The following is a 12,843-nucleotide window of genomic DNA, read 5'->3' on the forward strand; positions in this document are numbered from 1 at the left end:
TTTGAGTTGTTTTTATTAATAAAAGCCAGAGCTGGCTAATGTAGAGATTCTCAGGATTTTCTGGTAACATCTAAATAACACAGAGAAAATACTGGTTCCCAAAATTAGTCAGAAATCTTAACAACACTAATCACATAGATGGTACTGACATTAGCCAACTAATGTTCTGAACACAAATCAACACTGTTGATTTCTACATTATCTAGCGAAACTCAGACTAGCCGGCTTGAGCCAGCGCCAGAGTATTATATGCTTTTTGTAGCTCTGGAAATCATCACTCGAGAGAGATTAGGAGCCTCACTCTGAAAAATGAAGCAAATAGTTGGGAGGACTAGTATACAAGAAGATTCTCACTTTCAGTTTGTCTAACCACCAGGCAAGACACATGGTAAGCAAATCCTAAAATGGTTCACATCATATCACTTCTCAGCTTAGCTATGAGCTACGTCACTGTGCATTGTATAGACCCGAGAAGAAAGATTCATTTGACTGAACCCCAGAAGAAATTTACCTAATGAGATGGACTCCCCACAGTCAACGCAAGGCCCAAATTTTATAAATAATAAGAGTCTAGTGGCCATTTGCTGACAGAGGCTTCTCAGGTACTCTATACGCCGAGAAGGACCTGACTGAACTCGGGGCTTCCTTGCACTATGCCCAACTTGTTTATGCCATCTGAGTCAACAACTGCAAGGACGCCCTGGTTTTGTCTTTCTACCAATGGACTGAGACCTGCCCTGTCCAATCAGAACTGCACGATTTGGATACCTCATTTACATAAAAAGGACCTAATTAGGAACCTGGGCAGGGAACTTTCGCTATAAAAGGCAGCCTCCCCTTTGTCTCAGGGGAACATAATCTAGGTTGCTGCCTGAATCTGTGTCTCCTGGGCTGCACCTCCTTTTGCTCAAATAAATGCTTTTAATTCTTTATTACAGTCTAAAATTAATTTTGGTTTACAATTGGGATTTTTTTCTGCTCATCGGTAATGGGGACCAACTTCTGAAAACTCACCCCACTGTCTTCCATCTTCTTGTCATTTAGAACACAACTGGAAGTGTTCCAAATAGTTGCTGAGTCCAGAAATAAGGTTCTTAGCAGAAAATTGTCCTGGGCTGTTTTCTAGTATTATGATTTAGTCCCTTTGTTTCTGCCCTTTCTTGATCACTTTCCTTTCCAAGCTACTTCAGTGTGAGCTTTCAGATAAGGCCAGGAATGCTCTCCCTGTCATCTTTCATTCGAAGTTCCTACTTATGAAACCCTCTCTTAAAACCCAGGCGCCATGTCCTCATGTTATTACAGAAAAAGAAGTAAACTAAAATTAAATGGTCCTAATAGAAGAATTTTCCTGGCAGTGCTGGTATAATTCCAAAGATCGTTTCACTGCTGATCTCTCATCAGTAGACAGCCCGAGTTGCTCAGAAGCTATTAAACAAAAGCCCCACAAGGAACTCAGCTTCTCAAACTTTCCAGAAAGCTGTCTGTAGAGTGAACTTAGGCTTCTTCTAAACTGATAAAAACACAGAGCTAACAAGAACTATCAGCCTGCCCATCCTAGAACCAGGATTAGAATTCAAGTCTTCCTGCTTCAAATCTAATGCTACCTTATCTACAATACAGATGATCCCTCTCCCAAATCTAAAATTCTATCATCCTAGGTAACAATTTATACAAAAATAGAAACTACCTCATTCCTACCAAAACTTGTCTTCTCTACCACCAGACTGGTGCTTTCAACCAAGATGGTATGAGAAAGCATTGGCTCAGAGAGCAGAAGGCCCAGGTCTAAGTTCTGCCTCCAGTTATTGACTAAATGCATGACAACGAACAGCAACTTTATAAAGCTAGGCCTGAGGCTCCTCATCGGCAAAACAGGCACCCTGGTGGTCACTTACGTTCAATCAGTCTCAGCATCAAGACCCACGGCAGAGTAGGGAAGAGACTGCTTCCAATCTTGTTAATATCAAAGGAAGCTCTAGCCACAGGTGCAAACAGCCCTGTTTTTCCTTTCCCTGTCAAGTCCTCATACAATTAAACATGGTCTGTCACTCAGAACTCTGAAGCAAATGCTCCAGGAAAAAATGGTAACCATGGTTTAGCAGTTTTACACATGAAAAACATCTGAAGTTTTTATTTAATAAGTTAAACATGAGTCCACAGAGTGATGTGACTGCTGAAGGCCCCAGTGTCTAATCGGACTGCATGAACAGATGCACACGGTCCAGAACTGAGAAGCTGATGGTCCTGCTCAACTCTTTGCTGACCAGCCCACACCTAGGGGTCTGCGTCCAACTCTAGGAGCCATGACCTAAGAATGATATTAACAGAAGTGTTTACCAGCAGAAAACCAAGATGAGGAGGAAGCTGAGAAAACATGTTTTCTTCAAAGAACTAGGGCTATTTAACCTAGAGGAGAAGACTTAGGGAGAGACCATCTTACTTCCACCCAATGTTTGAATCACCTAGGATTCAGCAAAGCTGAACCAAGTGGGGAGCTACAGAAAGAAAGGGGCTGCCTCAAAAGGCCAGCAAGCTCCCTATCTCTGGAGATGACACAACAGAAAATAGGGGTGGGTGAGTGGAGAAGCTAGTGAGCAGAGGAGTAGGGATAGGATGGAATTCAATTATAATTCTAGCAAACAGCCCCAACTCTGGAGCATTTTCCCCCCATCCCGAGTAGAGTGACTAGAACCATTCTTATTCAGCAACTGTATGTAGAACCATTTCAATAATTCGCTCTTTACTAAGCATTTTATACTCGTAACCTCTTAAGGACAAGTTGCTGCCCATCTTCTTCTCTCTTTTCTGAACCTGCCAGCAACGAGGATTGACAACCAGGCTGCCTATTACCTTCCGAGGACTTCCATGCCTTCCACAGGTCCTCCACGCTGATGAGCTTATCCTCACCATGGAAGGTGCTGTGTTTCACTGTTGGGTCATGGTAATTGAGGTCTTCCCTCAGGAACTGCAAGGGAAAAAGCACACAAGTCACAAGAGACACCTGGCAGCCAGCCCACCATGATCTGCATGGAGGTCGTCTAGCTGTCCACAGCACACCCCGTCTACCCAATGCACAAGTGTATCATATCACTCATGTATCCTTCCATTTGCCTATGTCCTAGTTGCCAACTAGACAGCCTTTTCTTCTTTGTTATATGTTTCACTTGAAAAAATTTAAAAACATGAATAAGATATTCCTTCCTCATTTTTTTAAATTATGAAAAGATAATAAATGAAAGTTAACTGGAATTCAATAAGCTAGAAGAGAAAAGAAGGAAAGGGAGGAAGAATTCATAATTTTTGAGCACTTATTTATACACTAAACAGTATTCCAAGAACTTCTACAATATTTTCTCATCTAATCCTCACAACCCATGAATTATCACACCTATTTTACAAATGAGAAGAGTAATATTCTCAAAGATAATGCAATTAGCCCCAAATTGCATTAAGTTTATTTAGAGAGGTTAAATTATTTACTGTGATAGTTTTAAAGTATGTTCACAGTTCTTTGATAATCTTTCCCAAAAGGTGAACTTCCCTGCCCTTAAGTATGGGCTGACATTAGTGACTCATCTCCTAACAGAATGTGCAGCAGTGATGTTGAGTGACTTCCAAGGCTAGTTTAGAAAAGGCAATACAGAGTCCACCTGGCTTTCTCCCTTTTGGGACATATGCCTTGGGACTCCTGGACCAACACATAAGAAGTGTGGCTACCCTAAAGTCACCACACTGGAGAGATTATATAGAAAGACCATATAGGGGTAGAGATTGATGTCTGAGCAGCCGCAGCTGTGAGACTTCCAGCCCAGGAGTCAGACATGTGAGTGATTGAGACTTCAGGTCATTCCAGCCCCTAGTTTTTGAGTGACTTCACCTGATGCCAAGCTATCCCTGCTGAGCCATTCCCAGATTGCAAATACATGCCAAATAAATGTTGTTGCTATTTTAAAGCCACTAAGTTTGGAGGGAAGTTAGTTATAGAGCATTAGATGAATGAAACATTTGCTCAAGGTCACAGCTGATAAGTGATGGAGTTAGTATTCCAACCCAAGATACCTGACTTTATAGTCCCCCTGCACTGCCTATGCTGTCCTTTAATTATCTGTATTTCTTTTCATAATATACTCTTACAAGAAAGAAGGAAAACAAAGTAAATCAAAGCTTTTAGAAATTTAACTGGTAATTAACGTCACAGATACTCAATCGGCCTGATCCTTAACCTCATTAGTATGCACAGGATTGAACACTGATCACTGCTTTCTACAGAGCCTCAAACATCAAAGAAATATGCAATTCTGATCACTGCTCTCACAAGAGCACATTTTAATAGGATTTTCAGAAAATGTCCTCCTATCCATCTTTCTTTATCCCAGGGTCTAGGAAAGGGTCTGACCCAGAGGAATGTCAGTAAATGTTATTGACTAAATGAATAGATGATTGACAGTATGATCCCAGATTCCCTAGACCCATAATCAAGAGGTGGTTGCCTTCCCTGGATTTTGCAAACATTAAGACATCTGAGTTTAATGACCCAGGAGAGAAGTTTGAAGACAGCCCATAGTATAACTTCTCAACCTAGTCAGAGTATAGGCTGCTGAGCACAGGAACTTGGCAAAGTCCACAACTATAACGTAGCACTGTCCAATACAACTTCCAGCAATGATGGACAAGTTCAACATCTGTCCTGGCCCAAACAGTTACCACTAGGCACATATGGCTATTAAGCACTCATAATGGGGCTTGAGCGACTAACGAACTGAAATTTTTAAAAAATTTAGATTTAAATGGCCACATGCAGCTAATGGCTGATATTGGAGGGCAGTTCTAATACATTCAACATACTACCTGGGGTATAGGTGATGGTCTAGCTACACGCCCACAGAGGCTAGGACGGTGTGGGGGAAGTCAAGACCTCTGGTTAGATGAGGCCATAAAAGCCAAGCTGGGCTCACATACATGGGTTTAACAGCTCTTTGTGCCCTCTGGCAAGAACAAAATTCGGAGTCCCTCTGACACTTGAGGGTTAGATTCTCCAGCTGTCCAATCTCTCATTTGAAATGGTTGAGAGGATCTGCTTTTTAATACGTATAAGTAGTTGACAAGGTGAAGAGTCCAGAGCAAGATTTTTGTCAGTTCTTAGAAAAGTAAACTGATTAAAGTACTTCTTGATTTTTTAATAGTCAGCCTTTTAGGCCATCTGACATTCAATTTATTATGCTGTAAGTTGTGAATCTTAACATTTTTTTCCCAAGTTGCCACCCAGTTACCCCAGTCCCATTCATTAAATTATCTTTCGTTCCTTTTTGTGATTTAATAATAAATTAAGTCTTTATATGGAGTAGGGTATATTTCCAGGTTCTCCATTCTTTCGTTTCTATTTTTGTGCTAGCACTTGATTTTTATTATACTTTTTATTTTATTTTATACTTTAAAAAGTTTTTTTCTAATGTCTGGACCACCCCCCGCTCTTCCCAGAGCTCTCCTGTTTCAGAATATTTCTTGTCAATCTCAGCTGCTTAATTTTCAAAATGAATAATATTAAAACAATGTTAATTTTATTGAGAGTCTGGTTGCTCTCGCTGGGGGACCTACATGATGAGATCAGTAGACCTTACACATCAGACACTAAGACACCTCAGAGAAGACGCAGTCACAAGCAGTCTGAAGACAGCCAGTCTGGGGACAGAAATTCATTCGTTTATTTAACAAATATAAGATTTCTATGTACCAGGCATAGTTCCAGGCATTAGAAATGCAGTAAGTGGTAAAACACACACACACACACACACACACACACACACACACACACACACAAAAACCACAGATACAAATCTTTGTCTTCATTGAGCTAATGTAACAGTGAAATGCTAGCTTTCTCTCAAACTCTAACTTCTTCAAGCCTGCTGTGGTTCCCAAGGCATTCAGGCTAATAGCTCCCGCTTTAGACACTATAATTAGAGGAATTCTGGCTTGAGTTTTTACAAAAACAGCCCCTCCCATTTTCCCTTCCCTGGACATAAAAGAAGCCTGAACTTTCAGGATGAGGGCTCCCACCTTCTCGGTTGACGCCTTCTTGATCAATAAACCTCTCCTTACTCCATATCCTAACGTTTTGAGTTTGGCCTTTCAAAGCGTCAGGCACACAGACTTTGGACCGGTGACACTAACATCCTATTTGTGTGAAACAGACAATCATTTCTTTAAAGCAGGAAAAAAGAATAATGAATGCCAACGCAGTGATATTAGTGGTTTATCATTTTAATTAGTCAAGCAAGGTCTCATTAAGAAGTTGACTTTTAAGCAAATATCTGAAGATGTTAGAGAAAGGCAAGCAGAACAACCGGAAGAAGAGTATCTCAGGGACAGGCATGGGAAATGCAAAGGTCCTGAGGCAAGAACGTACTTGGTATGTTCAAGGCACAGCCAGGAGGCCAGGATGGCAGAGGAGAAAAGAGACTAGGTGGTGACTAGTAGGACGGAGCTCAGGGAAGCTACAATCACAAAGGCACCTGTAGGCTTTGGACTTTGACTTTTACTCTGACATGGAAGTTGTTGGAGGAATCTGAATAGAGATGCAACATGATCACATTTACATTTTTAAAAGAATTTCTCTGAATGCTGTGTTGAGAAGCAGACTATAGGAGGACAAGGGCAGATGCAGGGAAACCAGTCAGATGGCTATTACAATAATCTAGGTATCAGCTAATGGTGGCTTGAAACAAGGCAGTAGTGTGCGGGTAATGAGCTGTCAGCTTTGGGATATATTTTAAAGAGATCAATTCTCTAATTCTCATAATTGTTTTAGTTTTGATTCATCAGGTCCTTTAAAGTATACCCTACTTTGGCCCTCTTAGGCTCTAAACCAAACCCTCTTAATCTAAGACTAGAGAAACACATAACACATGCAGGCCTTAGGAGCAAAAATGCCAAAATCTCCAAGGAAGGGGATGTTCTGCCATTACCAGGAAACATCCGAGACATACCAGCTGCTTCTAGGGAACCAACAAGAAATAGACTGCTTTTATAGAGAAGTCTGAATACTGAAGTATATATGGAGAACAGAGAGGCTCATGGGAAGAAAGTACAAAAAGGATTTGCACAGGGGCTCAAATACAGGCTCTACTGGTGCCACAAAGCATGCAAAGGAGTGTGGGACAGAAAACAAGGCCAGCAAGAAGATGGTGCCAAATGTGGAGTGTGGGCTGATAAACCCACACTAGTGCTGAAGGAAGCACTAGTGCTGAAGGAAGGATCTAGCGCTGACTGGAATCTCTTTAGAGAATAAAGAAGTGACCTACAACAATCAAGTCTTAAGAGTCGGGAAGGCAGTGTATTACAAAGAGTTCAGAACCTATAGACACAGACCCCGTACTTCCTGTGTGACTTTTGAGCAAGCTACTTACCCTCTCTGAGCTTCTTTTCCCCTCAAAATGAGGGAGAATTATCCCTCTCATTTGAGTGTGAAAAGGATTAAATGAGACCTGTTTGCACAAATCATAAACTGCTTTTGCATGTGTCTTTTAATGGCCCGCAGAGCATTTTATAAATTAAACCTATGATTAAAAATCAGGAACTTTACCAAAAAAAGTCCGTTTTCCAGGCTATCTTTAAAAAAAAAAAAAATCAAAAGATCTAGGAGCACTGAACTCCAGTGACCACTTTAGAATTTAAAATAGGAGAGACTTAAGGGCAGCAATTTGATTGGAAGGGAGAGTAGTGGCTAAGGGACTTGTTATGAAGTTGTGTTTGCATAACAAACACATTATTTTTAGGTAGATTGTTCAATACAAATTCATTTTAAAATGCAACATTTTATGAAGACATTTTTATTCACATTTTACTTAAAATTAAGAAAAAAATCAGTTTTCTATATCAAGGAATATTATATATGTTGTAATTCGGGGCAGCTGGGAGGTAGGGGAGTCAGTGTTGCAGGAGACAATGAGGGCTCAACCCCGCCCCCGGTACCACTCCGGGGTTCACATATCTACCTGGCCCTGGCGACAATCTGCCAGAGCAGCAGCTGTCCCCTTCTGAAGAGGCATGTCGTGTGCTCTCCAGTTTGCCACAGCTCCCCCACCCCAGATTTCTGCATGTGCATTTATACAGCCCGCGGTACTCGGGCGTGGTACCCCCCAGCCCTTCAGAAGCATGGAGCTTGTGATTCCTCAGGGACACAAAAGCACTCCGTAAGTTGTAAAGCACAACTTGAATGTTAGTTGTGATGATTACTGAAGGAGGGGGAGATGGGACATGAAAGAAAGTAAGAGAAAAAGCTTCTCGATCAAAGGTGACTTTTCTATGCTCCCATGTATATACCTGTGCTCCCCTGTGTATACCTTTACCAGTCTTATTATGTGTCACCTCCCCTATCAAACCACATACCTCTGAGAGAAGGTCCCAGTTACTCAGTTTTGATTTTTAAACATAGGTTTAATTTGTATAGCATATAAGAATGCTGTACTGAACTAGAACTCTGATGTTCAATGTACTCAAGGGAGGTATTACCAACATTTATTACCCTGAACACTGTCTCACATCCAGCTAATAGCTAACCTCTGATTTAAGACCAAGTTTAAAAGCAACAAAAAGTGAAAACAAAACAAAGAGGCAACTTTTGGCTCCACAAGGATTTACTATTTCAGACTCAGGACAAGCAGCTCTTCTCTCAGCGAGGTCTAAGGAGGCTCCCTAAAAGTCTTGCCTTACCATGGGGAATGCAGCATTGGCTGGAGATGCAGCTTAATAGCTGTCTGAAGAGCCAAGGTACCAGCTGTCACCTGATATATTTAGCCCTATGAGCTCATAAAAGTGATCTTCCTGGCAGAGACACAAAGCATGCAACCCCATCCCAAGTATTAAGCCGTAGTGAAGGGGTGTGGGTGAGAGCGGAGAGGAGGGGAGACACCTCTCTAGAATTCCCACAGAATAGGCCTGGCCAGCTCCATCAGTGAACAGAATTCACTGACATGAAACCAGAAGAGGAGCAGCACATCTTTGGGGGCAGGGATCTGGGCAGGTCTTTTGGGTTCTTCCTTAGAACTAGTTATTCCTCCCTCCCCTTTCCAACCCTGTTCCCCACTGCTCACCTTCCATGTCTTCCAAACCAAACCACAACCCCTTCACTCCCATGTCACCACTCACACAATATTTAGAACGCACAAGACACATGCCCCAGATCTGAGAAGCTTCCCAGCTCTTGTTCAGCTCTTGAACATCTAGCGAGGACCCACACGTTAGCTGTAACAGCTCTGAATGTCATTTATACAGAGTGCTGGGACATGGATGTCTCAGGGGTGAAACATCTGTCTCCAGTGAGATCAGAAGCTATTGCTCGAGGGCAGGGAGTGGACGGTCACTTCTCACTTACTTTGGTACATTTTCTGCCAGTCACCAGAATGACCTTTGTAATGTACAACTCTTAACTATTCCAACATACTTCCTTAAAATCTCATGGCTCCCATTACCTACAGGATAAAGCTTCTTGGCCTTGTATTCAAGGCCTTTTACAATCTGGCCCATAAACTAACTTCCCAGTCAGCACCCTGGCCACTCTTCTCCCTCCTTCCCAGATTATCTACAACTCCAGACAAGGCATCAGGAAACTATGGCCATAGGCCAAATCCAGCAAGCTGCGTGTTTTTGTAATAAAGTTTTACTGGAATACAGCAACACTCATTTATGTACTGTCTATAGCTACTTTCATACTACAAAGGCAGAGAGCTGAGTTGTGAGAAGATGTGTGGCCAACAAAGCCTAAACTATTCACTATCTGGCCCTGTACAGAAAATGTTTGCCGACATTTGCTCTAGACACATCAAGCCATTTCAGATTCCTTGAAAAAGCTTTTTTATACCTCTAAACCTTTACACAGGATACTGCATTTAAAATGTTTTCTCCCTCTTTATCTGCTAAAGAAAAAATCACTGCCTCTGTGAAGTTTTCCACACCTCTCCCAGGCAAGGGAATTGCACTTTCCTATTTGTTCTCTCAGTTCTCAGCGTATACATCTATGATAATACTTATGCCATTACACTAAAATTACTATTTAATTACCCCCCTCTCACTCTCCCTAAGCAACTCAAATACAAATACAGAAACTGCATTTTATTTGTCAGTTATCTCTTTACCCAGCATCTTGTAAATTCTCTGGTACCCCCACATGAATAATTGATTTAGCTCCATAAACTCACCACTAAGCATAGGACCTAGCAGAGTAGGATATGTAGTTATTAAATAACTGAATGAATGTCTCTCACTTGAGTTTGCCCTACAACACCCAGCAGAGTGCTTAGCTTACAACAGTTAGTCAACAAACATTGCTACTATACAGAAGAAAGAAAAAGGTCCCCAAACTGTCAGCAAGTCTGAAGCAAAGGTATTTAGCTAGGGGCCACAGTATAGCATGATGGTTTAGAGTTTGATTCTAGAACCAGGATGCCTGGGTTTGAATCCTAGTTCTATCACTCACTTTCAGTGTATCATGCACATCATTTGTAAAATGGAGATACATAATACATAGTACAAAACTTCACAGTACAAAACCTCATGTTGACAGTATTATAAATGAGTTAATTCACAAAAAGAACTTAGAACAGTTCCTGGCACGAAATAAGCTCTCCTGTGTGTAAATTAAGTTTTCCTAAATACTAATATATTTAATACTCCTATTATAAGAGGAATATAAAGGTGCTAAGAATGTGTAATCCTGGAGTCTACTGTTAAAGTGATACTGATCTCTCATATGTAAAGGAGACCCATAGAGGAAGGAGAAGATACATACTTCCTAAGTGTTTGCTATGTAAAGGCCATGTACCAAGAGATCAGCAATAGAGGTAAGTAAGATAAGGCACTGTAACCTACTGGCCTCTATGGTCTTTTCTATTCTACTCTATGGTTCTTCCTTTGAAAGCTTTAGCTCCATTTAAAATAGAAATTTCATAAGCTTATGCAACCATCTCTGGGCTGACCCCTATTTGTCTTCATTGCCACATCAACTGCCACTTTCTCCCATCCCCAGTGATAATTAATTACATGAAATTCCCTGAAAGTACCAGACTCTTCACCAGTCTAATGTCTTTGTACATGCTACTCCCTCACCTAAAACACTCTCCTTCTTTTCCTGATCACTCCTAATCGTCTCTTCAGACCTGGATTACATGTCAGCAGCTGTGTACATGGGTAAAACTAATGTCGGTCTTCCTCATCTGTGACCCCATCACACTATTCACTTCTGCTACTGTAGTATCCTTCTCTGTTCACATGGCTGTTTCTACCACTAAAGGAATTTCTTTCAGGGCAGTAACTTTACCTTTCCTTTTACTCTTATATATCTAGCACCCAGCACATATGCAGGTGCAGAGAATCCCCCTGAGGAGGAGAATAAAGCTCCGTCCTTGTCATGGAATCATCCTTGATGTCCTCAGATTGTGACACTCGGCACATGACACAGGTCAAATCCTAGAAACATCATCTAAGGTTGCAGCTTGCTAGGTATCTGGTCAGAATGGCAAAGACTGGGAAACTCTGGTATCTCCAGTCTTGCAAACCATCAGGACCAAAGTATCCAAGCTAGCCAAGGACTACCAGCTGGGGAATCTTTGACTTATAAAAAAAGGATAGAAATAGATCACTAATGTTCAAACATTTCCAGAAAGAGAAGGGAGTATCTTCTTAATTGAGGTCATACTGCCACATTCACATAGGATAAATACACAGCACTAAACAGAATGAATTCTAGGTAAGTTGATGAGGTGGAGTGGACTTCTGGATTGAGAAGATCCATGGACCCACTCTCCAGTGAAACTGGGGAAAATTATTTTTTAAAGCAACCATTTAAAGTCTATAGAAATGGTCCTAATGGCACACAGCAAATGAAAAAACATCTGCTGAAGAAGATTTACTAAAAACTCAGTAAGAACAGTGAGAGTCTGCAGTATTTGAACTAACACCTGCTCTCTCCCTCCTTCCCTCTTCCAAATCAGTAAGAGAGAAACTCCATACCAGACTGGTGCAGCCAAGAACACAGGGCTCCCTCACCCCCAAGCTCCCAGTTGGAGGGCTGTATGCCTGAAAGGGCAGGACATCATCATTTCTCTCATCCTGCCTCCAGCTACCTGTTGCTAAAGCTACATTCTAGATGAGTGCAACCAAGTAGGCCTCCCCTCTTCCACCTATTCCCCACTCATGGAACAGGGGCTTCACCTTGAACACAGCACCATTGAGAATACTGGGGCCTTGATGCCACTGCCCTGGTTTGTAAAACATCAGTTAATACTCTGGGAGAAGCAAGCCAAGAAGACCTGAGGCTACCACCACCTCTTTACCAAGTGCTCAGCTCCTAAACTGGAAGTGACACTCACAGAGAAACACATCACTGTTCCCAACTCCAGCACCAGAACTATGACTCAGAGATTTTGTCTGGGGGAGAAGCAGATCATAAAACAGAGAGCTATGAATCTCTTCCCAGAGGAAATTATTTTACTTGCAACAGAGTGTGAAGAAGTTTGAGACTAAGGGTGCTCTCAGAAACAGTGAAAGTTGTGCTGAAAAGATTTGGAAGAAGACAGGTGGAGTAACTGGAGATATAGGCTAAACTGCAGGCTGGAGAACTTTCTGGTGAGAACACGGGAAAGAGACAGCTGGGAGGAGCCCTTCTGGGGTAAGAGCAAATCTCAAATACTATTCTCAAGAACTGTCCTTTCAATAGAGCCCTAATATAATTGGACCAGACTGTGGAGCAAATTTATGCCCCAGGGCACTGTTGAAAACAACAGAGTAATCAGATGGTAATTAATAAAGTTTAACAGCTGGGTGTGGTTCTGGAAAGAGACAGTCAAA

General features: G+C 41.7%; 1 protein-coding gene across 5 annotated transcripts in view; it reads right to left on the reverse strand.

Annotated features, from left to right (window-relative positions):
- The window catches only part of STIM1 (stromal interaction molecule 1), a 176,952-nt gene that overhangs the window by 53,291 nt on the left and 110,818 nt on the right, over window positions 1-12,843 (reverse strand). For all 5 annotated transcript variants that reach the window (XM_033119853.1, XM_033119855.1, XM_033119857.1 and 2 more), the window contains exon 3: window positions 2,851-2,965. In XM_033119853.1, the coding sequence (XP_032975744.1) occupies window positions 2,851-2,965 (115 nt within the window). The remainder of the gene's footprint in view (window positions 1-2,850; window positions 2,966-12,843) is intronic.

Source organism: Rhinolophus ferrumequinum, chromosome 11 (genome assembly GCF_004115265.2).
Source record: "Rhinolophus ferrumequinum isolate MPI-CBG mRhiFer1 chromosome 11, mRhiFer1_v1.p, whole genome shotgun sequence".
Taxonomy (NCBI): domain Eukaryota; kingdom Metazoa; phylum Chordata; class Mammalia; order Chiroptera; family Rhinolophidae; genus Rhinolophus; species Rhinolophus ferrumequinum.